Raw genomic sequence first — 27,343 nt, forward strand, 5'->3', positions numbered from 1 at the left:
GGCAGCAGCTCTTCCTTTCTTGCCCTAGTCCCCATTTCTCTAGTGTTCACAGGTGGACCCACCAACAGTCATTGCTCATGATGGAGGCCATCAAGAAAAAGATGCAGATGCTAAAGTTGGACAAGGAGAATGCCCTGGACCGGGCTGAGCAAGCTGAAGCTGAGCAGAAGCAAGCAGAAGAAAGAAGCAAACAGGTAGGCACTGGCGTTGGTCTCTCTGGCCAGCTGGTGAACAAGACTGAGATGGAAAAGGCAGTAACTACTAGTACTCCTCTTTTTGGGTGAGTGGGACCCCTCAGCCAATGAAGGGGCAGAGAATACGTGGGGTATCTACCTTAGACTACCCCTATGACCTTGAGAAAGCCAGTGGCCCCTTCCATGCCACAGTGTCTCTGCTGGACTTAAGTAGATATGGACCATGTTCTGGAAGAACATCTGACTTCCGGAAGAAAAGGTAAGAGTTTTAGCATGCTCTGTTTTTTTCTCTTCAATAGTATCACAGACATCTTCCCCATTAGATATGTATCATTCATGAATCTTGGATGAAAACTCAGGATGGCTTGGTCATCTTAGGGTCAGAGGTCAAGCCATAAGCATAATTCCTGGAGCAATGGCTGGAGAAAGGGTGTCTCTTGGGATGGTAGTATGGAGGCTGGGTGCAGAGGTCTTTCCAAGTCAAAGTGGGCATGGCTGTGTTCATGTCTTTGTATGTGATCCTTTGGGTTTTTATAGCTGGAGGATGAGCTAGCAGCCATGCAGAAGAAGCTGAAGGGGACAGAGGATGAGCTGGACAAGTATTCTGAAGCTTTAAAGGATGCTCAGGAGAAGCTGGAGCTAGCAGAGAAGAAGGCAGCTGATGTGAGTATTAGAGGCATGGCTTGCTTGTTTGTGGGCTCAAAAACTACAGACATATACCAACATATGTTTTTGCATATAACAACATGCTGGTACACCCTCATAATGGAGTACATTTTCTTCCTCAAAGACATGTTGGAGCTGGGAGCATAGTTCAGTGATAGTATACTTACCTAGCATGCATGAAGCCCTGGATTCAATGCCAAGCACTGAAAAAAAAAAAAAAGACATATAGAAGACATTTTTATCCTACCCACCCTCCTTCCCAGGAATTTAATGACATTTTCCTGGACCTGGACAAGGGAAGGGCCTCCAAGTCCAGACACATGATAGCATGTATCCCACTTCCTCCCCCACTCCACATTCTTAGCTTTTGTGTACAAGGCTTGGCATGTGCATGTGTGTATTAATAGGGAAGATCTCATCTCTCAATTACCCAACAAAGCCAGCTTAGATTTCACAATGGGAAATGCAGGTCACATTGACCCTGGCCTTGTATGGGTTATTTTGGCCAATGTGGGCATCTTCCCTTAGGCCACAAAGATGCCACAGGAAGCAGTACTCATAGGAGAGCAGAGAGGTCTCCAGAGTAGACTATCTTAGAAACTGAGAAGGAATCACAGGGGACAAAGGTATCACTACCAGACCTTCCTCTATGACCCTGAGTAAATTGCACACCTTTTCTAGGTTTTTTTCCCTCTTGTAAATGAAATAAATTACCTTTTCTCACTTCATATTATACTGTAGCATCTATTTTCCTTCTTCTTCAACCTTGAAATTTGCAGCAAAGAAAAGGACTGTTTATTATTTTTGGTGTGAGAGGCTGGGGATTAAACTCAGGGCCTCCCACCCAGCTACATTTACCTAGCCCATAGAAATCTTTTTTTCTTTTTTAATTTTGGGTTTATTTGAGACACCGTCTCCCTGTAGCCCAAGCTGGCCCAGAACTTGCTATGCAGACCAGGCTGGACTCCATCTTACAGATCCACCTGCTTCTGCCTCCCAAGCCCTGGGATTAAAGGTATGTACCACCATAGCAATCTTAGCAGCAACAAATGAACACCCCAGTAATATAGTCATTCCCGAGCAAGCTGAGTTAATAGAAAAACAGAAGCATGTATTATTTAAAATCATGTTTAGTTTTGGAAAATAGCTTGAAAGACCATGGATCATTCACTAATGTTTTGAGATTCTCATATTCAGACTCTGCCTTTAGGGTTCTCATCTTCTTTTGGCTATCCACCCCTTTCAGAGGTGGGGAGGATTAGGTGTATGACATCGGAGAGTAGAAACACAAATTGGATAGTTACCAAAAGTTTTGTCTGCCACAAACTACAACTTCTTCCTTTTTGGAAAACTGGAAAAACAACACTACATGGTCCCTAAGCTGGAACAAGCACTTGAAGGGACAAGGATAGATGTACGTGTTGATACATTATTCTGTTTGTCACTAGGAAAACAATAGCCTTGGTTGGTCCCAGTGCTGCCTATACATCATGCTTCTAAAGGCTATCAGGAGTCAACCATCTGCTTCCCTGGATCAAGAGGAGATTATCTGTACGAATCTACCAGCCTCAGGAATGCTGTGTGCTCTCAACTTTCATTGGCCTTCCTAAGTCTTGGGCATCTTTACCAGGGTGCAGGGAGGTGCAACACTGCCCCCTGCTGATCCGCACCCAGATTACAAAATTCTCAACAACTCTGATTAGATTTTTCAAAACTAAGTTTGAAAAATACTTGGGCCTTTCAGGACAGTTTACTGAGTGTCAGAACCCTGCTCTTCCCAAATTCCTGGGGGAGGAATCAAAGTGTACAGGCTGCTCTATTGAGCAAATGATTGTCTGTTCAAGTCCTTTCTTCTGTCTCATTGCTAAATATTCTTCTGTATTGTTAGTATTTCCAAAAAGAATGGAGTATCCTCAGAACCAGGACTAGGTGTGGAGAGTATTAACTCTTTCTTTTTTTTAACCTTTTTAAAAATTTTATTTATTTATTATTTTATGTGTATTAGTGTATTGCCTGCATGTAGGTAAGTGCACCTTTGTCGTGCAATGCCTGAGGAGGTCAAAAGAGGCTGTCGGATCCCCTGGGACTGGAGTTATGGACAGTTGTTAGCTGCCATGTGGGTGCTGAGATTCGAACCCAGGTCTTCTTCAAGAACAACCAGTGTTCTTAACTGCTGAGCCATCTCTCCAGCCCCAGCAACTATCTTTCTAATCCTTTCTTTCTTACTTTTTTTTTTTTGAGACAGGGTCTCCCTGTAGCTCTGGCTGTCCTGGAACTCGCTATGAGGACCAGGCTAGCTTCAGACTTACAGAGATCCACCTGCCTCTGCCTCAAGTGCTGGGATTAAAGGTGAGTGCCATCATGCTCAGCCATCAAGGATTAAAAATTTTTTATTTTTAAAAAATGAATGAACTTTTATGTGTATGTTTTGTCTGCATGGATGTAAGTGCACCATATGTGTGCAATGCCTGTGGAGGCCAGAAGAGGGCGTTGGATCCATTGGAACTGGAGTTATGGATAGCTGTTAGCCACTAAGTGTATGCTAGGAACCAAACTGGGTTCCTCTGGAAGAGCAGCCAGTGTTCTTAATTGCTGAACCATCTTTTTAGCCCCAGGGATTAAGATTCTTAATTCTAAGTTCTGTACCATATCTATTTCTTAAGGAAAGAGAGAGAGCTTCATCAAAGGAGAAAGTTATTATTGTTATTATTACTGAGAATGTATGATAAATACAAAGAAATAGAGTCAAGTGTGGTAGTTCACACTGGTAATTTCTTTTTTTTTTTTTTTTTTTTGGTCTTTTTGAGACAGGGTCTCCCTGTAGCCCCAGCTGTCCTGGAACTCACTATGTAGACCAGGCTGGCCTTGAACTCACAGAGATCCACCTGCCTCTGCCTCCTGAGTGCTGGGATCAAAGGCATGCGCCACCACGCCTGGCACACTGGTAATTTCTATATTCAGGAAGCTGATACAGGAGTATCAGTTCAAGACCAATCATGGCTACAACAGTGAGTTAGAGGCCAGCCTGGGCTACATGAGACACTGTTTTTTGTTTCATACAAAACCCAAACCAAATTAAACATAAACCAAAGAAATAAAGAGAAAATAAATCTCTTTGCAATTATGCTTCCATAAATCCTGTATGGAAGGTTTTGTTGTTGTTGTTTGGTTTTGTTTGTTTGTTTTGAGACTGGGTCTTCCTGAGGTGCCAGCCGTCCTGGAACTAGCCATGTAGAATAGCCTGGCCTCAGTCTCAACATCTGCCTGCCTCTGCCTCCCCAGTGCTGGCCACCACGCCCAGCATATAGTAGGGGCAATATTTAGCTCATAACAGTTCTTTGGAGAGCCTGAAAGCAGAAGGAGCAATAAAATTGATGAAAGTTTTTACACTTTAGAGATTAAATTCCATAGTAATTTTCCAGATACTTATGTCTTGTTGCACCAAGGATATTCTAACCCGGACTCTAGTAAGAAACTCTTCCTGGTAGAACACAGGCATAAGATCTTCCCTTGTCTACCAAAGGGATTGAACATGATGATTAAATTACCAAATCCTGAATCATTCCAAGGTTCAAAGGGGCTGGCTGGTTAAATGGTGCTTACTGACTCTCAAAATAGGGAACAAGGCTGGTATTCTAAATAGAAACTTAAGTTCATAACTGATGCTACATAGGATGCAAACGTGGCCAACTTGCCCATATCTTTCATCCCAGTAGTTCCTTCATAGGCTTCCAGGAGATGGGAGAGAACCTATCTGAGTAGTTTTTTGTTCTTACTGTTCGAGACAGGGTCTCTTGTAACACAGACTGGCCCGAAACTCGCTGTGAAGCCAAGGATGACCTTGAATTTCTGATCCTTCTGTGTCCACTTCCCAAGTGCTGGGATGAGATATGTGCCACCAGGCCTGGTTTATGTAGTGCTGGGGATTGAACCCAGGGCTTCGTACATGCTAGACAAATTATGAGCTGAGCTATGGCTACAGCCCTTCTGAAAAGATTCTGAAAGGAGGCTGGCCTGGGACTCCTAGCAAAATGAAATCTAGTTTTTTAGGCTTTTCTTAGAACTTGGTTTTGGAGTCTGTCGTAGAGCAAGAAGAAGCGTAAACTTGTCGGATACTTTATATTGAGGGGAGCACACTTGCTAGTGAGTGAGTGGTGGGTAGGCATGAGATTAGAGAGGTGTCAATTGCGAAAGTGTTAAGGACCGCACCATACTTGTAAATGGGCCAACCTTTGTCAGCAGGCAGCCTGGTGGGTGAGGCTAGACTGTGAACCGCCTCCCAGTTACTATGGTAGCCCTTCCCAACCCCACCCCCACTTACTGGCCCTTGAAAGGCCGCTGGGAGCGGTCGCCTAGGGCAACTGGGAGGCTCCTCCACTCACTCTGGGCTAGCTGTCCCTGGAGTGGACGGCCTTCCCGCCTGCTCGGCAGTGGGAGAGCACGGTGGAGGCGGCGTCACATCCGGGCGGGTGGGTGAGTTCCGGTATTTCAGGGCGGAGCAGGCGGAAGTAGGGGTGAGAAGCGGCAGCAAAGCCGAGCGGAGGTAGGAACCGCGTTCCAGAAGCAGCTGGGTGGGCACCATGGCCGGTATCACCACTATCGAGGCGGTGAAGCGCAAGATCCAGGTGCTGCAGCAACAGGCCGATGATGCAGAGGAGAGGGCCGAGCGCCTCCAGCGGGAAGTGGAGGGAGAAAGGCGGGCCCGGGAACAGGTACGCTCCGAGGGCGAGGGGAGTCAGGAGGACAGGCTGAGTTGCCCGGGAGGGACCTCTTGCCGTAGGGCTCAGGCTCCTGGGGACCACGAGGCCATGGGTGAACTGGAGGCCGGAGGTAGGTGAGACTCCGATGGGACAGCTTGTGGGCAAGCGGGAAGCTCGGTGTCCGCGCGAGCAGGCTGGACCCTGGAAAGACCTGAGCCTCGCGGGGCCGTGCAGCACTTCTCTTTTTCCCAACTCATTCATTCAGTCCCTCCGAGCCGGGTGCGGCCAGGGGAGGGGCTCGGCCTTTCCCTCCCCCACTTCCCTGCGAAGGGTGGGGGCGCCCTGCTCTCGCTTGAGGTTTCCGGCCCAAGGGGTAAGAATAAATAAATGGGTGCTCTTGTGGCCGGGGAAGGGCAGAACCTATCCTGTGAAAGGATGGAGGTAGGAGGTGGGAACCCCCAAAAGGCCCCCCAGGCCTGGTCTGCTGGCATCTTTTCCGCTCCCTCCTCCTGCTCAGGAAATGAGGCAGCAGTTGGCTGAAAGGAAGCACGGTGCCCGCCCTCCCTCCCTGGCCGAGCTTGAGGCCACAGCACCTCCTCCCATCCTCCTGCTTGGGGCCCTTTCCTCTTATGGGGAGCTCGTGTAACTGGCACACCCGCTCTCAGTCCATGTGAAGCGGGACGGTAGTGCAAATGTCGGAGCCTGCAAACATTCTAGACCTTGCCCAAGATGACCTCGAAGGCTGGAACGTCTGCTAGATTCAGGGCTTTATTGTGCAAACTTGACTTGCGGAGAACATTTCTCTCAAGCAGGCCTGATAAGGGACTGTATGGCGGAGAATCAAACACCGCAGCAATCTTAAGGTTTCTGATTGACCAGGACAATGGGGAGGGTGGGATCAAATTAATGGGCGGCACTGGAGAAGGCCCTTCGCCACTTCATCTGTTAATCTGTACAGCCTCTGTTTTTGGTTCAACGGGGCAGTGTTGGTGGAATGAATATACTCCTGAGATTTCTTGAATCTGTTAGATGTGATTGGCTAGCTTAAGAAAACCATAGTATTTTCCAGGATCTAGGGTTCATTCTATTAGGTGGAGCAGTTTCCAGTTGACTCTTTGATTTTTGGAGAATATTTAAAGACCCAGTGAAAGAACACATAGGGTTTATTGGTGTTCTTTATTGCTTTTCCCCTTGGAAAGTTTTTTTAATGTTGCTTCTTTGGGGGCTAACATGAGTGGAGTTTGGAAAAGGAAAATACAGCTCTAGTCTAGGTTATACTCACAGATTATTAAAATACTTGTTTTTATTACTGGGCATAAGATGTAAGAATTTGTCTTCTCATCTATTTCTGTGTGTCTAGTATGGCAGCAACCTGGTTTTGTTTGAGATGACGGATCTTCCTATGTAGTCCAGGCTAGCCTTGAACTCCTAAGCAGTCCTACCTAAGCTTCCCAAGTGCTGGGATTACAGACATGCTTCAGCACTCCTGGCACATAAGCAGCTTCTGCTTCAAGTGAGATTGTCTTCTGTGTTCTAGAGATAGAAGGCTTTCTTTCAAAGAGGAAGACAGTTTAGCAGAAGGACATGGCCTGTTGTGCGGCAGCATCTTAGACTTCCTGTTGAAGAGTGGGTACCCAAGCAGTGTTTTTAGGTAGGCAGAGGTGTGTCTTTATGTCCCAGAATTTGGTCTGTTTCCTTGTGGGAAAATTTGGCCTTTTCTTTTCCCTACTCTTGGTGACTCTTAAGGTGATAAGTACCAGTGTGAGCATTCTCACATGGTAAGCTACTCCCTCAGAGCTTACCAAATATGCTTACTGAGTTGAAGTCTAGGGAGGAAGTCCTCAGAATGGGGAAGTGAGGTGGTGGTTAAACTTTGAAACTAGTATCTCCCTTGTGAGCTTGAGAGCCTATGCTTGACTTTCTGCTCTGATGAACTTTGAGCCCCAGTGAGGAGATACTGTGGGAAGGGAGCATGCTCAGGCTGCCTGTTCTATTAGGGTGTTGTGGAATGTGGTGTTTGCAGGCACCTGTTCTAGGGCTGGATGCTCAGGAGCTCAGCCTCACTGATGCTGTCCCATGCTGTTACATTAGTAGGCGGTCAAGCATTTTTCTACTTACTTTGTATGGCCATCCAAGCTGCCCTGTCACTAAGTTGGATGAGACCAGAGCTGAGACAGTTGTTTTGAGATCAGTCCTTCCTGCTCTTGGCTTTGAGATTGACCTTTATAGTATAGCATCATCCTCCTTAAATCTACTTTGCATTTGAGTTTCCTTTGTATTTGTGTAAGAAGGTTTTTATTGGTTTTTGTTGTTTGTTTTTCAGTAGTGCTGGGGATCAGGCCTTACTCATGTTACACAATCTGTACCCTGTTTATTGGTGGTGATTAAAAATATGGATTTTTAACACTAAAATTTACCTGCTCAGGCTAGCCTTGAGTTCCTGGGCTCAAGTGATTCAGCTTCTGAAATACCTGTGCTCATTACCATGACAGGGGCTCCATTGTAACCCTTTGTAAGTAGACAGTTCATCTTACGTTTTTAAACTACTTCTCCTAACTTCTTGTAGTATTTTTCTTTTTCCTTTTGCTGTGGTCTCAAACCTTAGGAGAACTGTTGAGGGAGGAGAGTGGGCTTTGACCAGTGGCTCTGATTCTGGCCTGAAGCCCAAATTCCTAGTGTCTGGGGAGAGATTTTAGACAAGTCGGTGGGTGGGTTTGGACAAGAGGACAGGCAGTATCACCTCTCCAGTTTAGAGTTTAGATTGGACTGGCCACTGCCTCCCTTTTTCTGACCCCATTCCAGAGCACACTTGCTACAGGAGAGGCAAACAGCCCTTTGCTCTAAGTATCTCAGCTTAGACTCCACCTTTGTTTGCTCTGGGCCAGCTGATAAGTCCTCCCAACTTTCCAACCCCCTGGTAAAACTGAAATTCCCTAAGGACACAGTATCCATTGTTCAGCCCCCTGGGAGAGGCGGATGGACATAGTGTACTCTAGCAGTCCTTTCCTCAGAGCTGAGGCCTCACTTTTCTAATGAGATCTTTTTTTCAAATTACACTTGTGGCTTTTATCTAAGAAGAGAAACCACAGTGGCAGAATGCCAGATTTAGACTATCCCCTCCGTCCTTGACCCCGTAATTGTGTGTGTATGATAATGTGTATGCTGGCACATGTATGGAGGTCAGAAAACAACTTTGTAAATTCTTTCCTATTGGACTTGCATCTCTCCTTGGCAAGCACCTTTACTCACTAAGCCGTACAGAGACCTCAGTGGTAGCATTTAAACTCCACCTACATCATAACCAAAGCTTCTGTCAGCCTTCTTCTGACGTGACCAAATGGCTGCTACACTCCACCCTCAGCCCATGGTCTTTGCCTCTTGGCAGTGGAGAATCCTATTATTACTAAAGGGAAGGATTTCCCATTGTATCCTCTAAGCTGGGCAGAGGTAGACAGTCTGAACAGCCCAAACCTCTACTGGCCTTGTGTGCTAAATAAAACCTAAGATGATCAGAAAAGGATAAAGTGAGTCTTCCCCAGGATCAGGCTACCATGCAAAAGGTTGGCAATTTCTTGGTACTTGATCTGAATGGGATGAGTGATCAATGTAAGCTCTGGTTTAAAGTCAAAGCCAAATTGTCTTCCTTATTCCTTTAAATGTAGTATAAGATCTTAATTTTTCAGGCTTTTGTTTGTGAAGAGAGCTGATCTGTGGGAGAAGGAGGAGGAAAGGGACAGCAGTATCCTCACTGCCCTCTGGGTCTCTGAAGCTTTGCAGGGACCCTCATCTTAGGTTCTGTGGGGGTTCTTTTGGTTTTGGTTTTGGTTTTTGGTCTTTTTGAGACAGGGTCTCCTGTAGCTCCAGCTGGCCTAGAACTCGCTATGTAGACCAGGCTGGCCTTGAATTCAGAGATCCCCCTGCCTCTGCCTCCCGAGTGCTGGGATTAAAGGCGTGTGCCGCCACCTCCAGCCCTTTGGGTTCTGTTTTTGATACAGGCTTGCTCTTGAAAGGACACCACTATGTATTTTCTCTTCCTCCTTTTTCACCCTTGTAAAGAATTCTATTACAAATGGCTGGTTTTTGGAGAAAATGCCTGAGCCAGCTCGTTGTCACGGAAATTTCAGCCTGCCCCCACAGCTTGTTATCTTTTCTCAGAGCTGGATGGGGACTTAGATTTCATGTGCTTCCTCCAAGTCAGGTTGCTTTTTTCTTATTTTGATTTTAGGCATTGACATGGAGTAGAGCATTGTCTAGGACTGCCAGTGGTTCACAGTCTGCCTGAAAGCCTGGCTTGCTCTTACCTGGTTGGTCTTGTTAGGTTTGTGAGGATGAATCTGTGTTGTCCTAGGAGACATCTGTTTTCTTGGAAAACACGGAACCAGAGCATACTACTTGTCTTTGTGGTGGTCTGAATAGTTAGTTAGAAATACAAATTGTTAGTAATTTCAGTTTATGTAGACTTATCACTTTCCTTTTCCTGTGTCCTGATAGTTAGCTTGTACCCTAGCCTCCTGCCTTCTTTCCCAGTCCTGTGAACCTCCTATGCTGGTGGAAATTTTTGTCTAAATCTTGATTGTTAACAGGCATCTTTTGGACTTCCCCATAGGGCTAGTGGCCCAGATTCTTTAGCTGCCACCACCCTTGCCTGCTAAGAGGAAATTAGGGCAATAGAATTCAGGCACGATATGAGTTGTAGATGACTCCTACTTACCTGGCACTTGGATGTAAGTATCTGAACTGCATTGTGTGCTGGCCATGAACTCATGACCTTTCTGTCTCAGCCTCCTGAGTGCTGGGATTATAGGCATGCACCATCACACTAATGAGGAGCCTATTCTACTGTGTTCATGTTACCACCTTTCTGGTTTCTTATACCATGGCCAGTACATGGGTCACTTGGGCTTGAATTTGTACTTTGTTGTTGTGCGTGAAAGCCAGGGAGATTGTCATAAATTGTATTGACGTTCAGTGCAGTTTAGGAGATTGTTAGAGGAATAGAAAGTTCAGAAATGGAGGAGTGGCAGTAGGTGCAAGCATTCTCTCTGTCCATGTTTGTTTTTATGATGTTGTCAAAACTGATCATTTTAGCCAGAGGTAACTTTCTTGTCCAGGGGGTGAGGGAAAATACTGAAGGGGTGGGAGACCTACATCCCCATCTTGGATTCTATTGTTTTCCAGTCTGAAAAGCTGTTCTGAAAGACATTCACATAGTTACTCATCCTCCTGGTGTGTTAGGATACGGTAATGAGAGGGTTAAAAAATCAACCAGCAAATTAATAGGTAATCCAAAATTCTTTAAATAAATATTCCTCAGGCTGGAGAGATGGCTCAGCAGTTAAGAACACTGGTTGTTCTTGCAGAAGACCCGGGTTCGAATACCAGCACCCACATGGCAGCTAACAACTGTCTGTAACTCCAGTTTCAGGGGATCTGACAGCCTCTTCTGTCCTCGTGGGCATTGCACGACATGGCTGCACTTACTTACCTGCAGGCAGGCAATATACTCATACACATAAAAATAATAAAATATTTTAAAAAAAAGAAAGAAAGAAGTATTCCTCTTGGGCATGGTGGCACATGCCTGTAAGCCCAGCACTTAAGATGTGAAGACAGGAAGAGTTCAAGGCCAGGGAAAGGTATCTGTTGGCTAAGCATGGGATAGTAGCTCCCAGCTTCTGTCTTCTCTGGCTACATCTTGTTTCTTTGAGACAGGGTCTCACCATGTGGTCTTGGCTGTCCTGGTACTTAGCTAGGTAAACCAGGCTAGCCTCTGACTTACAGCAATTCATTCACTTGCCTGTACCTCCCTAGTTCTAGGATTAAAGGTGTGTGCTTCCATGCCTGGCCTTGGCTGCTTTTGTGTTCAGGAATTGGAATTGTATCCAGAAGAAAGTGGGTAATGTTGTCAGGTGTCTGAACGAGGAACTGAATTTTTATTTATTTTTTAAATTAAAAACATTGTGTGTATGAGTGTGGAGGCCAGAAGAGGGTATCAGACCCTCTGGAATTGGAGTTATAGACAGTTGTGCAATGCCCTGTGGGTGCTGGGAACTGAACCTAGGTCCTCTGCAAGAGCAGCCAGTGCTCTTAACCACTGTACCATCTTTGAGCCCCCAAAACATTCTTCATGTGGAACATATAAGAGTTCTTTGATGGGAAAGAAGGAAATTGATGTATAATTATGTATTAGATTTTTCAGCATTTGAGCCAAGACAGGATTTGTCACTAGACTCCAGCTTCTTCATGGTAGTCAGTCCTAGTTTTACTGTCACAGTTGGTTCTTTCCACCATTCCACTTTTTCATTCAAATACAGGCTGAAGCCGAGGTGGCCTCCTTGAACCGTAGGATCCAGCTGGTTGAAGAGGAGCTGGACCGTGCTCAGGAACGCCTGGCCACTGCCCTGCAGAAGCTGGAGGAAGCAGAAAAAGCTGCTGATGAGAGTGAGAGGTATGTGGTTTGTGAATTTCCAAAGAAGTTCATGGGGCAGTAGCACAGCTCAGTGGTGGCATACTTGTCTAGCATGTTCGAGGCCCTGCATTCCATCCCCAGCACTGCAAATAAGGTGGCTCTGACCTAGATTTCCCTGTAGACCTGTTTTTTTGTTTTGTTTTTGTTTTGAAACAGGGTTTCATGTAGCCCAGACTGACCTTGAATTCTTGATCTTCCTGTCTCTACCTCCCAAGTGTTTGGGTTATAGGCCTGTACCACCACATCCAGCTCTGGACCTGGTTTTTGTTTCTTGGAGCTGAAAATTGAGCCCAGGGTCTTATACTAAGCACACCCTCTACCAGTGAACAATACCCCCAGGCGCCAGATCTGTTTTCATTGAATAGTGGTGACTTCTATATTAATATTATAACTCTGCAGTGCCAGGGATCAAACTGGGTTTTGCATATGCTAGGCCAATGTTCTATTATTAAGTTATATTTCGAGCCCAGGATGTATTAGTTTGTTTGTTTGTTTTGTTTTGTTTAACTCACTATGTAAACCAGGCTGGCTTTGGACTCACAGAGAGCCACCTGCCTCTGCCTCCTGTGTGCTGGGATTAAAGTCATGCATCACCATGCCAGGGTACAATTAAATTTTTTTTAAAATTTTATGTGTGGGCTGGAGAGATGGCTCAGCGGCTAAGAACACTGGTTGTTCTTGCAGAAGACCGGGGTTCATATCCCAAGCACCCACATGGCAGCTAACAACTGTAACTCCAGTCCCAGAGTATCTGACAGCTTCTGACCTCCTTGGGCATTGCATGACACAGGTGCATTTATGTACATGCAGGCAATACACGCATACACATAAAATAATAAATAAAAATTAACAAATTTTTTAGGTGTATAGGTGTTTTGCCTGCATGTATGTAAGTGTATCCATGTGTACAATGCCTGTAGGAGCTTGAAGAAGGCATTGGATCCTCTGGAACTGGAGTTATCAGTAGTTGTTAGCTGCCATGTGGGTGCTAGACACTGAACCCGGGCCCTCTGCAAGAACAGCTAGTGCTCTTAATTGCTGAGCTCCAGCCCCAAGGATGTATTAGCTGTTTTTTGTCTTTTTTAAAAAATATTTTATTTTTATTTTTTTTACGTGTATGCGTATATTGCCTGCATGTAGGTAAGTGCACCCATGTTGTGCAGTGACCACAGAGGTCAGAAGAGGCTGTCAAATCCCCTGGAACTAGAGTTATGGACAGTTGTTGGCTGCCATGTGGGTGCTGGGATTCAAACCTGGGTCTTCTGCAAGAACATTGTCTTAACTGCTGAGCCGTCTCTCTAGCCCCCAGGATATATTAGTTTTATAAGAAGAAAATTTAAATTAAATCAGCCATAAATTAAAGAATGCTCAATGAGATTTCCATTTTGGTGGCAAATAGAGGACTGGACTTTAAAATGGAGCTGGCACACTCTAGAGTGTCAGTGTTGCATTCGTGCTCTTTCTGATAGAGGTATGAAGGTTATTGAAAACCGGGCTCTAAAAGATGAAGAAAAGATGGAACTCCAGGAAATCCAGCTAAAAGAAGCTAAGCACATTGCAGAGGAGGCAGACAGGAAGTATGAAGAGGTAAGTTACCTTCTAGATGCATGTCCCTCTCTTCAGTGACATCAAGCTCTATCTGTTTCCTTGGGCTGCACAGGGTTCTTTTCTTGTAGGTGGCTCGTAAGTTGGTGATTATTGAAGGAGACTTGGAACGCACCGAGGAACGGGCTGAGCTGGCAGAGTCGTGAGTATCTTATCTCCAAACCTTTTTACCGTTCTGTCCCTTTGGCTTGGTCTCTAATACTACTAAACTAGCATTCCTTCAACCTTGTTAAACAGGGCCAGGGGGAGGGATGGGAGTCATCAGCAGTGCTTGTTTTAGAATCTTAGAATCTAAGAGCAGCTTTGGACTCTTATCTTGACTAGTAGCAGGTAACAAGGCTTGCTTATTTCTTCTTGGGAAGGTTATCAAATTGGGGGAATGTAGAGACTAGTAATGGCATACAATTCATTGGAAGACCTTCTTGGGTCCCTCTACTTGGAACCTCTTTCTCCTTGACCTGTTCTGACTTAAGATCAGAAGTCTCTGTTTTTACTGCTTTGCCAATCTGCAGGGGAACTTTAGAGCATAGGCAAAAATTACCTGCTTCACATTGGTACCTTCTTGGCCTTGTGTAACAAAGTCAGCATAGTGCATGTGTGTTTCCCTTGCATTCCCTTTCCAGACATGACATATCATGACCATGGTGGTGCTGTATTCCCATTTTTAATTTTTGTCCCCCCCCCCATTTTGCTGCTTGTTTTCTTGCTGTGTTCCTTTTTGACCTTTCTCCCCACAACCTGGCTTGTGCCATTCCCGTGACTGTCACTAACAGCCGTTGCCGAGAGATGGATGAGCAAATCAGACTGATGGACCAGAACCTGAAGTGTCTGAGTGCTGCTGAAGAAAAGGTACTAACCATTAAGCCCACAGAAGTTTCGTGCGTTGTACAGTTTGGTTTGGTTTGGTTTGGTTTGCAGCTGCCTCCCCTCCACCGTTGGTTTGTTGAGTGCTTTCTCATGTCTTCATGGAATGCTCCATTCCTCTCCACTTACTTGGCATCTTTCATCTCTTCTTTCCTAATTGCTTCCTGCCTGTTCCCCAAGGGTATCTTCATCCCTTGGGTGATTTGGGGGATTATTTGGGCTGGGCATCCATTCTTCTTCCACCCTAAGAAGCAGTTGTGATTGTTTCTGGTAGCAACTTCTCTCCAGTGTTCTTTATTAGTAGTCAAACATTCTGAGCATAGGAGGTCCAGCTCCTGGCATACGTAGTCCATGGTAGAGGGAGGAGGGTTGATGCTTGCTCAGGTCACCTAGGGACTTTTCTTCCCTGATAATGCCTTTCAGCTCTCTCTACACATAGGTTCAATTCACATCTGTTGTGTCTCTCTCCTTTTTTTTTATTCTCTTCCTCTTCCCCTTTTCTCTCCTGCGGTACTTAAAATATTCACAGTAAGTGTTCTGAGCTGGAGGAGGAGCTGAAGAATGTCACCAACAACCTCAAATCTCTTGAGGCTCAGGCGGAGAAGGTAGGGGCTGGTTTGTGAAGATGACAGGCTTTGGGACCTGGGGCCAGCCCTGCCCTTGATGAAAGACTGGAAACCCCCATTCATTATAATCCTGTGAGAAATGTACTCTTTCTCCTGACTTGCTGTCCATCAGTTGTGGGTTTAATGTTAATTCCTATCTTCTTTGATTAAAATAGCTTTGTGGTCTCCTGTGCCTAGAGTCACTTGCTCCTCAAGTTGATACTGCTTTGCTAAAAGGAAGTTATAAGGGACCAGAGTAGACTGTCATCCATCAGCTCTTGAGAACTAATGAGCAGTTAAGATAGTGGCCATTCTGCCATTTTGGGGGATGTTTATATAGATTCCTGCTGATTAAGTTGGAGAAAGGAAAAACACTTTGAGTTGATATGAGTAAAATCAAAGCTTAGTCTGTTAACCAAAACAAACAAAAAGCATCCTGATGGAGTTTACTGTGAGTTTTATGACTGAAAATAGATGAATTTTTAAAGGATCTATTGTCAAAAACTGGGCCTTGCTCTGAGTCTTGGACCATTCACTGCATCCGGGAGGGTGTCTGTGATCTGTGTAAGAATAAATGTAGGGAGGTGGGTATCATCTGGACCAGTTTCTTTGACGTTTTTATTCTATTTCTCTTAACAGTACTCTCAAAAAGAAGATAAATACGAGGAAGAAATAAAGATTCTTACTGATAAACTCAAGGAGGTGAGCTGAGGGGATTAACGTTTAGAAGAATGCAAAGTGTTAATGTGGACTTAGACTTACTGGCTTTGTTCTGAAAGGTCTAGAATTAGGAAGCAATTTCATTCTGATTGCTTTCGTATTTCCACAGGCCGAGACCCGTGCTGAGTTTGCTGAGAGATCGGTAGCCAAACTGGAAAAAACCATTGATGACTTGGAAGGTATGGAGCCTGGGAGGGATTAGAGAGAGACAAAGGCCTTGCCCGTTAATCTTGAACCTTTTCTCTGTTTGCCACCAGGTAGTGACTTGGCATATGTAATATGTTCTGTTCTATACCATACTTGGCAAAGTCAGTCAAACCTGGATTGGATTTTTTTTTAGATTTAGTCTTTTCCTTTAATAAGAATACCTAGTGTTTCTGGAATTTATTTCCTTTCTTTTGAAAAGATGCAATTGCAGCATTTACCTCCAATTTAATAGTCATGTAAGTCTTTAGTCTCTGAGCTGAAATGGAAGCCATTATTTTAGTGGACACAACACTGTGTGTCACCCTGTGGCCACTTCAGGCAGTTCTGTTCACTGTTCCCAGGTGTGGGACACCTCTAGGATATGAAGCTGTGGAATAACCATGTCTCAGAGCTGGCCAGTGCCAGGGCTTTCTTATCCTTGCAGTTCAGCAACTGTCCACCTTAATAAGGGAAAGAGAGTGGCTTAGAGAAATCTGAGCATATGCCCTGGATAGGCTCTTGGTAGCAGATGTTCTTTGAAAGGGTTTGGGGAGGCAACCTAGAGCAAAGGGTCCATGAATAGTCATCACTTGAAGTAGTAGGCAGAGAAGTGTCGCTATGGATGTGGACTTCCTCCCTTTTCTGTCTTTGTTAGGTGCTATCACTGTAGGAATTGGGTGGGTATGGTGTCTTTAGTATCTCTGGTTGTGCCTGGGTTCTCAACTCTAGTTGCAATTGAATCTGAGGCATCAGGAAGTTAAGTTGGTCATTGGGCAAAGTGGATTGAAAATGGCCAGTATGGCTGGCAGAACAGATGCTTTTCTAGTTTTAGTGTGACCTAGAGTCACACTTTTCCTAATTTCTAATGATTCCCTCTTTATATCTCCTTCTGATACCTTTCACTCTGTCCCCTCGTTCCTCCCTGTGGTTCCTGTACCTGTCCAGATGAGCTCTATGCCCAGAAACTGAAGTACAAGGCCATTAGCGAGGAGCTGGACCACGCCCTCAATGACATGACCTCTATGTAACTATCTGACAGCAGAGTGGGGTTGGGATCTTGGCTTGTGGGTGTTGGGTACAGGTTTTGATAGTGTGCTTCAGTTTTGTCCTTTGGAATCTGCAGTCTGCACTCTTGAAAACATTGGTGCTGGTAACTTGTTTGGCGAAAGCTAGGAAGGCCTTTAACCTTGGGTGTAACTTTCTGTTTCCCTATTTCTTTTCTTTTTTGGGGGGGCGGGGTCCTTTTTGAGACAAGGTCTCCCTGTAGCCCCAGCTGGCCTGGAACTCACTGTGTAGACCAGGTGAGCCTTGAACTCACAGATTTGCCTGCCTCTGCCAGACCCTGAGTACTGGGATTAAAGGCGAGCGCTACCATGCCTGGCCTCTCCCTGTTTCTAACTTGAGTCTCATTGTATAGGCCATGCTGGCTTCAAACTCAAAATCATCTTTCCTCACCCTCCAGAACGCTCGGATTACAGGCATGTTGTCTCCCTCGTGCTCAGCTCTCTAGTGTAATTTTTCGTGCTTGTTTCTCAAAGCCAGGCATGGTGGCACAAAGCTGAAATCTTAGTACTCTGGAGACTGAAGCAGAAGGATTGATGCAAATTCAAGGCCAGCTACTGCCACATAGCAAGATCTTGTCTTGAAAAGCAAAGTTTTGGTTTGTGCCCTGATACTGATGTTAATGGGGCATACGTAGGATGTGAAGCAGCAGAGTAGTGAACAGTACCACATCTGAGAATAGAGCTGAGGCCCAGAAGCAGCCAAGTAGTAAACAGTGCAGACTTTATCTGTTTGCTGTGGGTCCTGATCCTTAATGCTAATCTGTCTGCCTCCGCTTCCCACTAACCCTGAGTGAAGCCAAATGTTGTAGACTGCAGTGTCTGGCTTTTTCCTGTTGCCCTTTTCCTTTCTCCCAAATCGCTGCCTCAGTTGGTCCAGTCCTTCTCACCTGGAGTATCCTTACTTTTTCATACAGATAATTCATCATTTCTGCTCTGTTCTGGATCTTGGGGAACCCAGCGCCCCACTCACTCTGGATTCCATTGGGTCAGCCTGGCTAGCCCCTAAAGCATTAGGATGGGGGTACAAGTCTTGCGGGTGTGATGTGGGGGGCAGCTGTGCTAGGTGCCCCCTTCTCTGACTTACATATAATCAAAGCTACTTTTGTGTGTGTCTTTTTTTTCTTGACATTGGAACTGCTGATTAGAGTCTCGAGTGTTGGACTACAAAAGGCTCCTCATGGTAGGAAGTCTAGTGTCGGTCCTCAAGTCTCAAAGACTGTCCTTAGTATTTCCAGGTTCTTAAGGATAAGTCATCTGTGTGGAGTGTTTTCATCCCCTTTGATCCCTTTTCCGTATAGTAAGATTAATAGACAGTTAAAGTGTCTCCTTAAATAAATAGTCTCTACTCTCGGAACTACCACATCCAGATGAAGCTGAAGAGGACCTATCATTAGTGGAAGAAGACGATGATCAGATTATCAGCCCTGAGCAATGTGATGAAGTGATCACAATGATAAGGGAAGAAGAAGGTATTGGGATGGAACCAAGACATCTTAGAGCAACAACTCCAATAAGCAACATGATTCAGCTTCAATCACCTTGCAGATCAGAACTCAAAACCTTGTTACTAGTTAGTCTTGTTAGCTGCATAACATCATTTGAATTGAAGACAGGAGAATTTCAAGTGGATGCTGGAGATGGTTAGCAGCGTTAAATCAATGAGCCGAGCCATATCAACATGGATCGAGACAATTGAGAAGAAAATGGCAACTTTTGTCATAAGTGACTGATCTTTGTCAGGTTTTAGCCAAATCCAAGAAGAAAGAGCAACCAAGCCCATCAGTATAGGAACCACCACCGAAGACTCCCCAGCTCGCAAGAGGCATGGATCAGCTTCCTGGCGCCAGTTCAAACTTCCTCAGCCAAAAAAAGAAGTAATAAAGAAAAGAAAAGAAAAATTCTCTACTCTCTTACCAATGATTCAAATACTGCATCCTTAGAACAGATGGAAGCCTGTGTGTTAGTACTCTTAACAGTTAACTAATTTTGTCCTATGTCACAAACAAACACATAACATAATGGATTGAATTCTCAATAGTCAGACATTTCTTTAAATCTTCCTTACATATTTGAGGTTGTTAGCATTTACCTGTTAGCATTTTCTAATGAGTTATAAGACATATAGTAAATTATTGGAAAATAACCAGTCACACATATTTCAAATAATGTGCATGAGGATGAGGACTACTAGTGAAATTTTTCCTGGTATGCACAGAAACTCCTGTTCAGTTTACACAGCAAATAGCTAAACATCAATAGTGTAGCTAAGTGTGGCTTGTGTAATATTTCAGTTTCTTCCCAGAGTATGCATTTGAAACCTGCTTTTCTTTTCAGTATCCAGGGCTGTGGATGTAGCATAGTGGTAGAGCACTTGCCTGATATTGACAAGGCCCTAGGTTTGAACCCTAGTACCAGAAAGAAAGAATGACAGGGCCAGGGAAGGGAGGAAAAGACAGGGAAAGGGAAAGAAAGATACAACTAGGTGGTTTCCCCTAATATAATTGTCAAATTGGGTTTGGTGGACAAGCCTATAATCCTAGCACTTGGGAGACTAGGGAAGGAAGATCAAAACCCTGTATCATGGTGGCATACACCTTTAATCCCAGCACTCTGGGGACAGAGGTAGGCAGACCTCTGAGTTCCAGACCAGTCAGGGCTACATAGTGTCTCCAAAAAAAGTGTTGGGGGTGGATAGACTGAAGAGATGGCTCAACAGTTAAGAACACTGACTACTATTGCAGAGGACCAAGGTTTGGTTCCTAGCAACTACCCCTACCTCCAGTTCTAGGGGAAATCTGATGCCCTCTTCTGGCCTCAGCAGGCATTGCACCTGTGATGCACTTATATTCAGGCAAAACATTCATACACTCAAAACATAAATAATAAACATTAAACAAGCAACCCTATGTGGTGGTGCACACCTTTAATCCCAGCAGGTAGAGGCAGCAGATATCTGAGATCGAGGCCAGCCAGGTGTACCTGTCAAGTTCCAGGTTAGCTGGGGCTACAGGGAGACCCTGTCTCACAAAGGGAGGGAACAATCAAATGGATGAATAAATAAAAACAAACAGTGGAAACACATTAGCAGAGCGATGCACAGCGATGGTGACACCAAGTTCTGTCATTGGCATGCCATGATCCAGAGGCTGCCTATTTCCCTGTTAGATATGTTAATGTTTTCTTCAAATCCACTCTTGCTTTAGATTTGTTTTTGGTCTTTGAATCAGTCTCCCTGTAGCCCCAGCTGGCCTGGAACTCACTGCATAGACCAGGCTGGTCTTGAATTCACAGAGATTGGCCTGCCTCTGCCTCTGCCTCTGCTTCTTGAGTGCACCAGCACACCCAGCCAGCTTTAGATTTGTTTTATTTGAAGTTCACAGAGGTGTGCTGAGTAGATGCCATGACTACAACGGACACTACTGCATGCACTACTAGCCAGGCACTGTGTCCTCTTAGGGAAATGCTGGGTTAGGTGACTGCGGGTTTCCAGAGCATTCTTGGAATTTGTGCTAGCCTGGTGATTATAGGAAGGTGACTCTCAAAGATGGACCTTTTATTTTATTGGTTCATTTAGTTTTTTGAGACACAGTCTCACTCTGTAGCTGAGGCTGGCCTCAAACTTGGCAGTCTTCCTGTCTCAAGTGCTGGGACAGACATGTACTACCAACAGGCCTGACAAGAGGTGCCTGCCAACTAAATGTGAGGAAGCAAAATTAGGTTCCTGGTTTAGAGACTGGTGTAGGGGGTCGTGTCGTACATCCCATAGTTTGGGATGTTGAGGGTGAGAGAAGCATGTGTGTGAGAAGTAGAAGAGATTTGTGGATCCAAAAGGATTGCAAGCAGTTTAAGTTATGCAGACACACTACACCATAAAGAATAATTACAAATGCAAAAAGGGTTAGATAAAAAGGAAAATCTTAGTTGGAAAGGAATCCAGGTGGAAGTGTTTGGAGGGCTAGAAGGTGAATGAGTAGAAGAGGTGGTGGTTTCCAGTGCTCGCTTCCAGCAGTAAGACTGGGAAAGAAGGTGACTAGAGTGAGTACTCATGGGATACGCTAGTAATTAAAGTTTTTTTTTTTGTTCAATTTGTTTTTATTTCATGTGTATGAGTGTTTGGCCTGTGATATAAGTGGACCTGTGTCATGCAAAGTCTGCAGAGGCCAGAAGAGGGTTTTGGATCCCTTGGAACAGGAGTTAGGGAGAGTTGTTAGCTGCCATGTGGGTGCTGGGAATTGAACCCAGGTCCTCTGGAAGAGCAGCCAGTGAGTGCTCTTAATCTCTGGGCCATCTCTCTAGCCCCAAGGAGACTCTAGTAATTTGAGGGTTAATTTTGAGCTTTTCAGAGTGGTTCTGTCTGGTAGAGCTTTTGGTAGTGATTTCTAGTATAGTAGTCATTATCTGCTATGGCTGTTAAGCATTTGTCGTATGATAAGACTGAAATTTTATTTATTTAATTTTATTTATTTTTAAATAAATGAAACTCACATTTAATCACATGTAGCTGTTGCCCGTTGTCCAGCACAGTTCTAGACACTGGGTAGAAGTTGGAAGGCCAGGCTGAGAATTTAACAAGATGCGGTCTTAGAATAAAAATACAAAGAGGTCTGAGGAATGCAGATGAATTATTTGCTGAATATGTGCAAGGCCCTGCAATCAGTCCCCTCTTAGTAGCGGAAAGAGAGAGGAAGGGAGGAGAAAAGGAAAGGAATGAACTAAGAATAGGAGGTGAGACATAAGAGGCATCTATCTGGTAGCTTCTGTTGGTAGGATTCTTTTTTGAATTGCATTTAAGTAATGTGTGGGTGTACATGTTTGACATGGCGCAGGACACCAGAGATAAAACTCAGGTCGTCAAGCATGATAGCAAGTGTCTTTATCTGCTGAGCCATCTTGCCAGCCATCCCTGGAATTCTTTTCTAATTCTGAGCCAGTGGGTCCCCTGCTTTGCCTTTTTTGTTTTGCTGTCATCAGGGAACCAGGAGTTTTTAATGTACTAATAACATCAGGACCTGAAGTTTTAGTCATTAGAAGTAGCCGTTGGAAGCTAAGTTCAAGGTGAGAAAACTGTAGTTAGTTTCTGACTACATATGATTTTTAAGGAACTCTATCTTGGGCTTTATTAGGCAATAAATTGCTCACAGTCTTTATTGTTTGCCCTAAGTGGAATGGACTGGTAGAAGGAACAAAATCCCGGGAATACCTTCTTTTGCAAGACAGACATGGGAATCTAAGTTGGATATGGAGGAGGTTGGATAAACATGCAGTGAGATTCACAAGTTTGAATGCCTAGTATTTGTCAAGAATGTCCCCAGAATGAGGTCCGGTGCCAAGCCTCTTGGAGCTCATTGACTCTGTTGTGCTTTTTGCTGGTAAGCTGAAGCATAGGGTAATTCTCAGACAGAATGATTCTGAATGTTGTCATATTGCTGTTCCCTGGCCAGTAAATGTCTGTAGAGCCTTCTGGTCATTGTGGTAGTCAAAACTTAACCTATAGTCGAACATTGTGGCACACATCTATAACCACACTACTTTAGGCAGAGGCAGGAAGATTATAGTAAGTTCAAAGCCAGCCAGGGATACATACTAAGATTCTGTCTCCCAAAAATGCACCCCCTGACACACTACAAATTTCCATATTCCTGGGGCTATAATGGACAGAACTACCCTTACTAAGAACCACTGCTTTAACTGAGTGGTTTACCCCTATAGTTCCAGCACTGAGGAGTCTCAGAGGCAGGAGGACTGCTTAAAAACAGAATTTTAGGGCTATTCGGGAAAACAGCAAGACCTGTCTCTAAAATGAGACCATGTCTCATTTTGAAATGGGCTGTAAAACATGGGGAGAGACTTGAAACTTCAGGGGATGATAGAAGTAGACCAGGAATGAGTTTGCTTAAAATGGATATATGGCTGGGTATGGTGGGACAAAGACACAATCTTAAAAAACAAAACAAAACAGCTTGCTTCAGCAGCACATACACTAAAATTGGAATGATAACAGAGAAGATTAGCATGGCCCCTGTGTAAGGATGACACGCAGATTTGTGAAGTGTTCCATATTTTTAAAGAAGACAAGCTTCCTCAGAGCTCAGGAACGGGCTGCTGAGAGCTAAAGCAATTTCCTATGAAGATTTTTTTCCGTAACGACAGAAAACTTACTGAACAAGCAAAAAACAAAACAAATACAGCAGCATCCATCATTCATTTCCTCCTTACGGTGTGTTCCAAGTAGAAAACCGAGGTAGAGCCAGTGGACTTGAGCACTTACTTAACACTGGTATTGGGCTATAAGAAAAAAGCTTAGTGGGACAGAATTATGAACAAGTCTTGCCACAAATGAATACCTGTAGCCTACTAAAGATAGAGTCACTTTGACCCTCAAGATTGAAAGAAGTAGATCTGGACATCACATTTATATTCAAGACAAGAGAAAGCTAAAATTTGCCCACAAGCTCCAGTTTCCCCTACCTCCCACTGGCTTGAACTGGATTGTATGAGCACCACCGCTTTAAGGAAGGATGAAAAACCAACAGTCTTACTTGGTTTCCAGTGGTTAAATACTGGACATGCTACTTCTAATAAGAGGTTGAGTTTCTTTTAGAAAAGGGGAACTCAGATAGGAATTGGATAGGACTTTTAGGTGTGTCTCTTAAGCCTGCTATAAGAAGCATTTACAGGAGCTGGAGAGATGGCTCAAAATTAAGAACGTTTACCACAGGATCCAGGTTCATTCCCAGAACCCACATGACTGCTAACAATCACCCCTAACTCCAGTTCCAGGGGATCTGCCACCTCCTGGCCTCTGAGGGGCATTGCCCACATGTGCACTTACATGCATGCAGGCAAAATACTCATACGCATAAAATAAAAATAATAAAATACGAGCTGGACGTGGTGGTGCACACCTGTAGTCTAAACACTAGGGAGGCAGAGGCAGGTGGATCTCTGTGAGTTCAAGGCCAGCTTGGTCTACATAGTGAGTTCCAGGTCAGCTGGGGCTACAGGGAGACTCCGTCTCAAAAAGAACCCCCCCCCCCAAAAAAAAGCTTTAAAAAGCATATTGCCAGGTGTGGTGGCACAGGCCTTTAATACCAGCACTCAGGAGGCAGAGGCAGGCAGATCTCTGTGAGTTCAATGCCAGCCTGGTCTACACAGTTCTAGGCTAACTGGGGCTACAAGGAGACCCTGTCTCAAGAAAAAAAAAAAAAAAAAAAGTGAAAATACAGGATTGAGTGGAAGGAATATTTATGTATAGTGTCGTGTTAAATCATTCCACAGGGGGAACGGCACAATGGTTCAATTTTTTTCAAACCCAGGTCATTATGAGTGCCTCCAATAGTATCTCTCTTTGCCCTGTTTGACTTGTCTCAGTTTCTTAGCCCAGGAAATACTGTGAAGGAAACGTATTTTCACATTTGAAACGTGGTACTACCAGCACATCAATCTGAAATTTTTACTGTATTGGTCTTTCCAACTGGCCGACTTCCTGCCCTGAGCCCTGGCACCCCTCTGCCATACGTGCATGTTATGTATACCAGCTAGTTGAAAGACGTTTCTCTGGTGCTCTACTAACCTTCCCTTTTTCTCTTTCTCCTCCCGTTTTTTCCTCTCCTCTTTCTCTCTTCTCTGTTGCTCTGCAGAGCGCCTCTACAGCCAACTTGAGCGAAACCGCCTGCTTTCTAATGAGCTGAAGCTAACACTGCATGATCTGTGTGACTGACGGGGCAGGGCTCCCTGACGCCCAGTAAACCGAGCACACTGCTCACACCACTGACCTGGACCCCAGTGAAAAGCTGATTGTCTTTTTTAAAAAGTTATTTTGCCCTAAGCAAGTTGCTTTTTAATTAGGTCAGTTGGAGAACTGTTGATATCCTGACATCCCCATGAAATTGGAACAGCTAAATAGTTTCTGTCTTTCAGAAGAGATTGCAGATAACGAAGAAAGGGGCCTGGGAGATGTAGTGGGGAACTTGGAGAATCTGCTCTCTACCCTTACCTGCTGCCCTCACTTGTGCACTGACTGTAGGGTTTGCTCTCTTGCATGGATGTTTCCTAATAAAAAGACTGACTTGACAAGATGTTGTAACTGCTTCATCTGCAGGCTTAGGGATGGGCCCTTCTGACTGGGTGGAAACAGGGAAGGGAAAGAAGGGAATGGGATGTGGCAGTGGGCCTGGGACGCTGTCACCCACCATCTGTGAGGTGAAGATTTGAGTGCTTTCCTCCCGAGCACTCAGTGGTCTGTTTGCTCAGAAGGCAGATGAAATGCTTGATATCCCACCACTGGTCCTTCCTGATGCGTCCGTTCTTGATGCCTTTGCCTGCTTTTATGTTTAAAGTAATTATCACAGGCCAGCTCTGTTGATGGCTCTGCTAAAATCTCAGGTGTGGCTTACAAGTGTGTGTTTGGGCAGTGTTCTTGGCTTTTTTTCCTTGAGTCACTGAGGACTCTGTTCCTTTCCCCTTTTTGGATAAAGTGTATAGTTCATGAGCATTGGGTTGTCTTGTGCTTTTTCCTTGAGAGTCTGGTGTTCTGGTATAAATTGGCCTGCTCTTGTTTTCAGTGGTCACACTCTAGTGTGCCATTTCAAGTAGGTATGTGCTATGGAAAAAGCCTGGAAGAGTGAGTGCTTGATGCTTCAGGCCCGCTTGTGTGGGGGAGAGAGAGGAAGTGGCTGATAAGGCTCAGCTCCTTCCTCTAGGAAGTAGAGCAACTTTTTAGCTTCAGTAGTCCAGCCAGAGCCCCACAGAACCCAGTGATGCAAGAGCTCATGTCTGGTGGAGAAGGCAGCGCTTTATTGTCCATATCTTCAGGAGCAAGTCTCAGAATGGGTAAAGGTGGAACTTTACTTGCTGTAATTCTCCTTTATCCCCACTAGATAAGCTGAAGTGCACCAAAGAGGAACACCTCTGTACACAAAGGATGCTGGACCAGACTCTGCTGGACCTGAACGAGATGTAGAGCTCCCCAGTCCTGCCTTGCGGCCGCTCCTCCCTCTGACCCTAACTTCGCCTGAGGTCGGCCTGCCTGAAGCTGACCTTGAACCTGAGGGCTGATCTTTTAACTGAAGGCTGCTTTCTCCTTTTGCCACCCCCTCTACCCCCTCATGTCTTTTTACCAAACTGTCTCCGCCTCTTCCCAGAGTTCAGCTGGGAGGGGCGGAGCACCTTTGGGAACAGCATTTAAGGGAATGTGAGCACAAAGCAAAGTGTCTTTGATGCATGTCGTGATGTACACATTTGTAATTACTTTTTTGTTGTAGCAACCGTTTGTAACATTCCAAGTAATTCTGCAGCTTAATCTTAATTCCGTTCTCACTTTGGGAAGGTAACTTTTCAGCCTAGTGCATACTGCCCTCTCCATAGAGGAGGAACACATGGGCCTGCCTTACTGAGAGCCAGCAGAGCCCAGGCAGACTCCACTGTGGGAAACCTCATTGCTCTGTACAGAGTCCTAGCCAAATAGAAAGGGGAGTCTAGGAAGTTAGCTAAAAACAAAAACCAGAACTGGGCTGTGAAGATTTCAGTTTTAGGTATCTTTGAACAACTTTATTCTTACTATTTTTTACTTTTTCCATCAGATGTGACCAAATTAAGACGATAAGACCTCTGAGACATCCCTTCTTTCTGGTGCCCAGGGTCTTGTACATGCTAGGCAAACACTCTACCATTCAACTCCAGCCCCAAGACCAAACCTGTCTCCTCGCTACCCCCTTCCGGATGCTCACAATGGACCATGTGCCCCTCAGTGTTGAGGTGACAACTTAGTGCTCTCCTACCTCCAAAAGGGGGAGAGAGAGAAGATGGTGTCTTTGCCGCTGACGCAGCCATCTGCAACCCATCTCACCCTTGGAAGCTGCTCTGAAGTGCCATCTCATTGTGCTGTTACCAGTCTGTGCTGGAGAAATCTTGAATAGCTTATGTACAAAACTTTAAAATTTTTGTATTATTTTGAAACTTTGCTTTTCGGGGTTTGGTTACCCTGGCCACCCTGTCGGCTGTGAGGATTTTTTGCAGTCTGTGGGCTAGGGGTATGCTGATCTATCAAAGTTTCCCCACCCAGTGCCATTTTTCAGTGGTTAATGTGGGGTCTGTGAGGTGTGCATCCTGCAGCTTACTGGCTTATTTGTACTCTCCTCTGTTGTGGTCTCTTAGGGGCCAGATGGGAGAAAGAATCCCATAGTGCAACTGTTTTGATACTGAATATTGACAAGTGTCTTTTTTGAAATAAAGAACCAGTCCCTCCAATCCTCAAGAGCTATTTGACTTA

General features: G+C 44.9%; 1 protein-coding gene and 1 non-coding gene across 14 annotated transcripts; both read left to right on the forward strand.

The window, feature by feature from the left end:
• On the forward strand, positions 1–27,328 carry Tpm3 (tropomyosin 3). Of its 13 annotated transcripts, none has more exons than XM_008855065.3 (10): positions 1–194; positions 732–857; positions 11,875–12,008; positions 13,499–13,616; positions 13,706–13,776; positions 15,028–15,103; positions 15,743–15,805; positions 15,933–16,002; positions 16,955–17,033; positions 17,988–19,727. In XM_008855065.3, the coding sequence occupies exons 1-10, from the start codon at positions 78–80 to the stop codon at positions 17,989–17,991; spliced, it is 858 nt and encodes a 285-aa protein (XP_008853287.1). In that variant the 5' UTR covers positions 1–77; the 3' UTR covers positions 17,992–19,727. The 13 variants fall into 13 exon arrangements, with proteins under 13 accessions (XP_008853287.1, XP_017650578.1, XP_008853304.1 ...); XM_017795089.2 differs by lacking the exon at positions 17,988–19,727 and adding an exon at positions 24,714–25,926 and having other exon boundaries at positions 16–194; XM_008855082.2 differs by lacking the exons at positions 16,955–17,033; positions 17,988–19,727 and adding an exon at positions 24,714–25,925 and having other exon boundaries at positions 16–194.
• On the forward strand, positions 23,034–23,137 carry LOC115068086. The gene has a single exon (XR_003847469.1). It is a non-coding gene; the product is annotated as a U6 spliceosomal RNA (small nuclear RNA).
• Positions 27,329–27,343: the final 15 nt, after the last annotated feature.

This window comes from Nannospalax galili, unplaced genomic scaffold (assembly GCF_000622305.1).
Source record: "Nannospalax galili isolate Female #2095 unplaced genomic scaffold, S.galili_v1.0 scaffold591, whole genome shotgun sequence".
NCBI classification, from domain to species: domain Eukaryota; kingdom Metazoa; phylum Chordata; class Mammalia; order Rodentia; family Spalacidae; genus Nannospalax; species Nannospalax galili.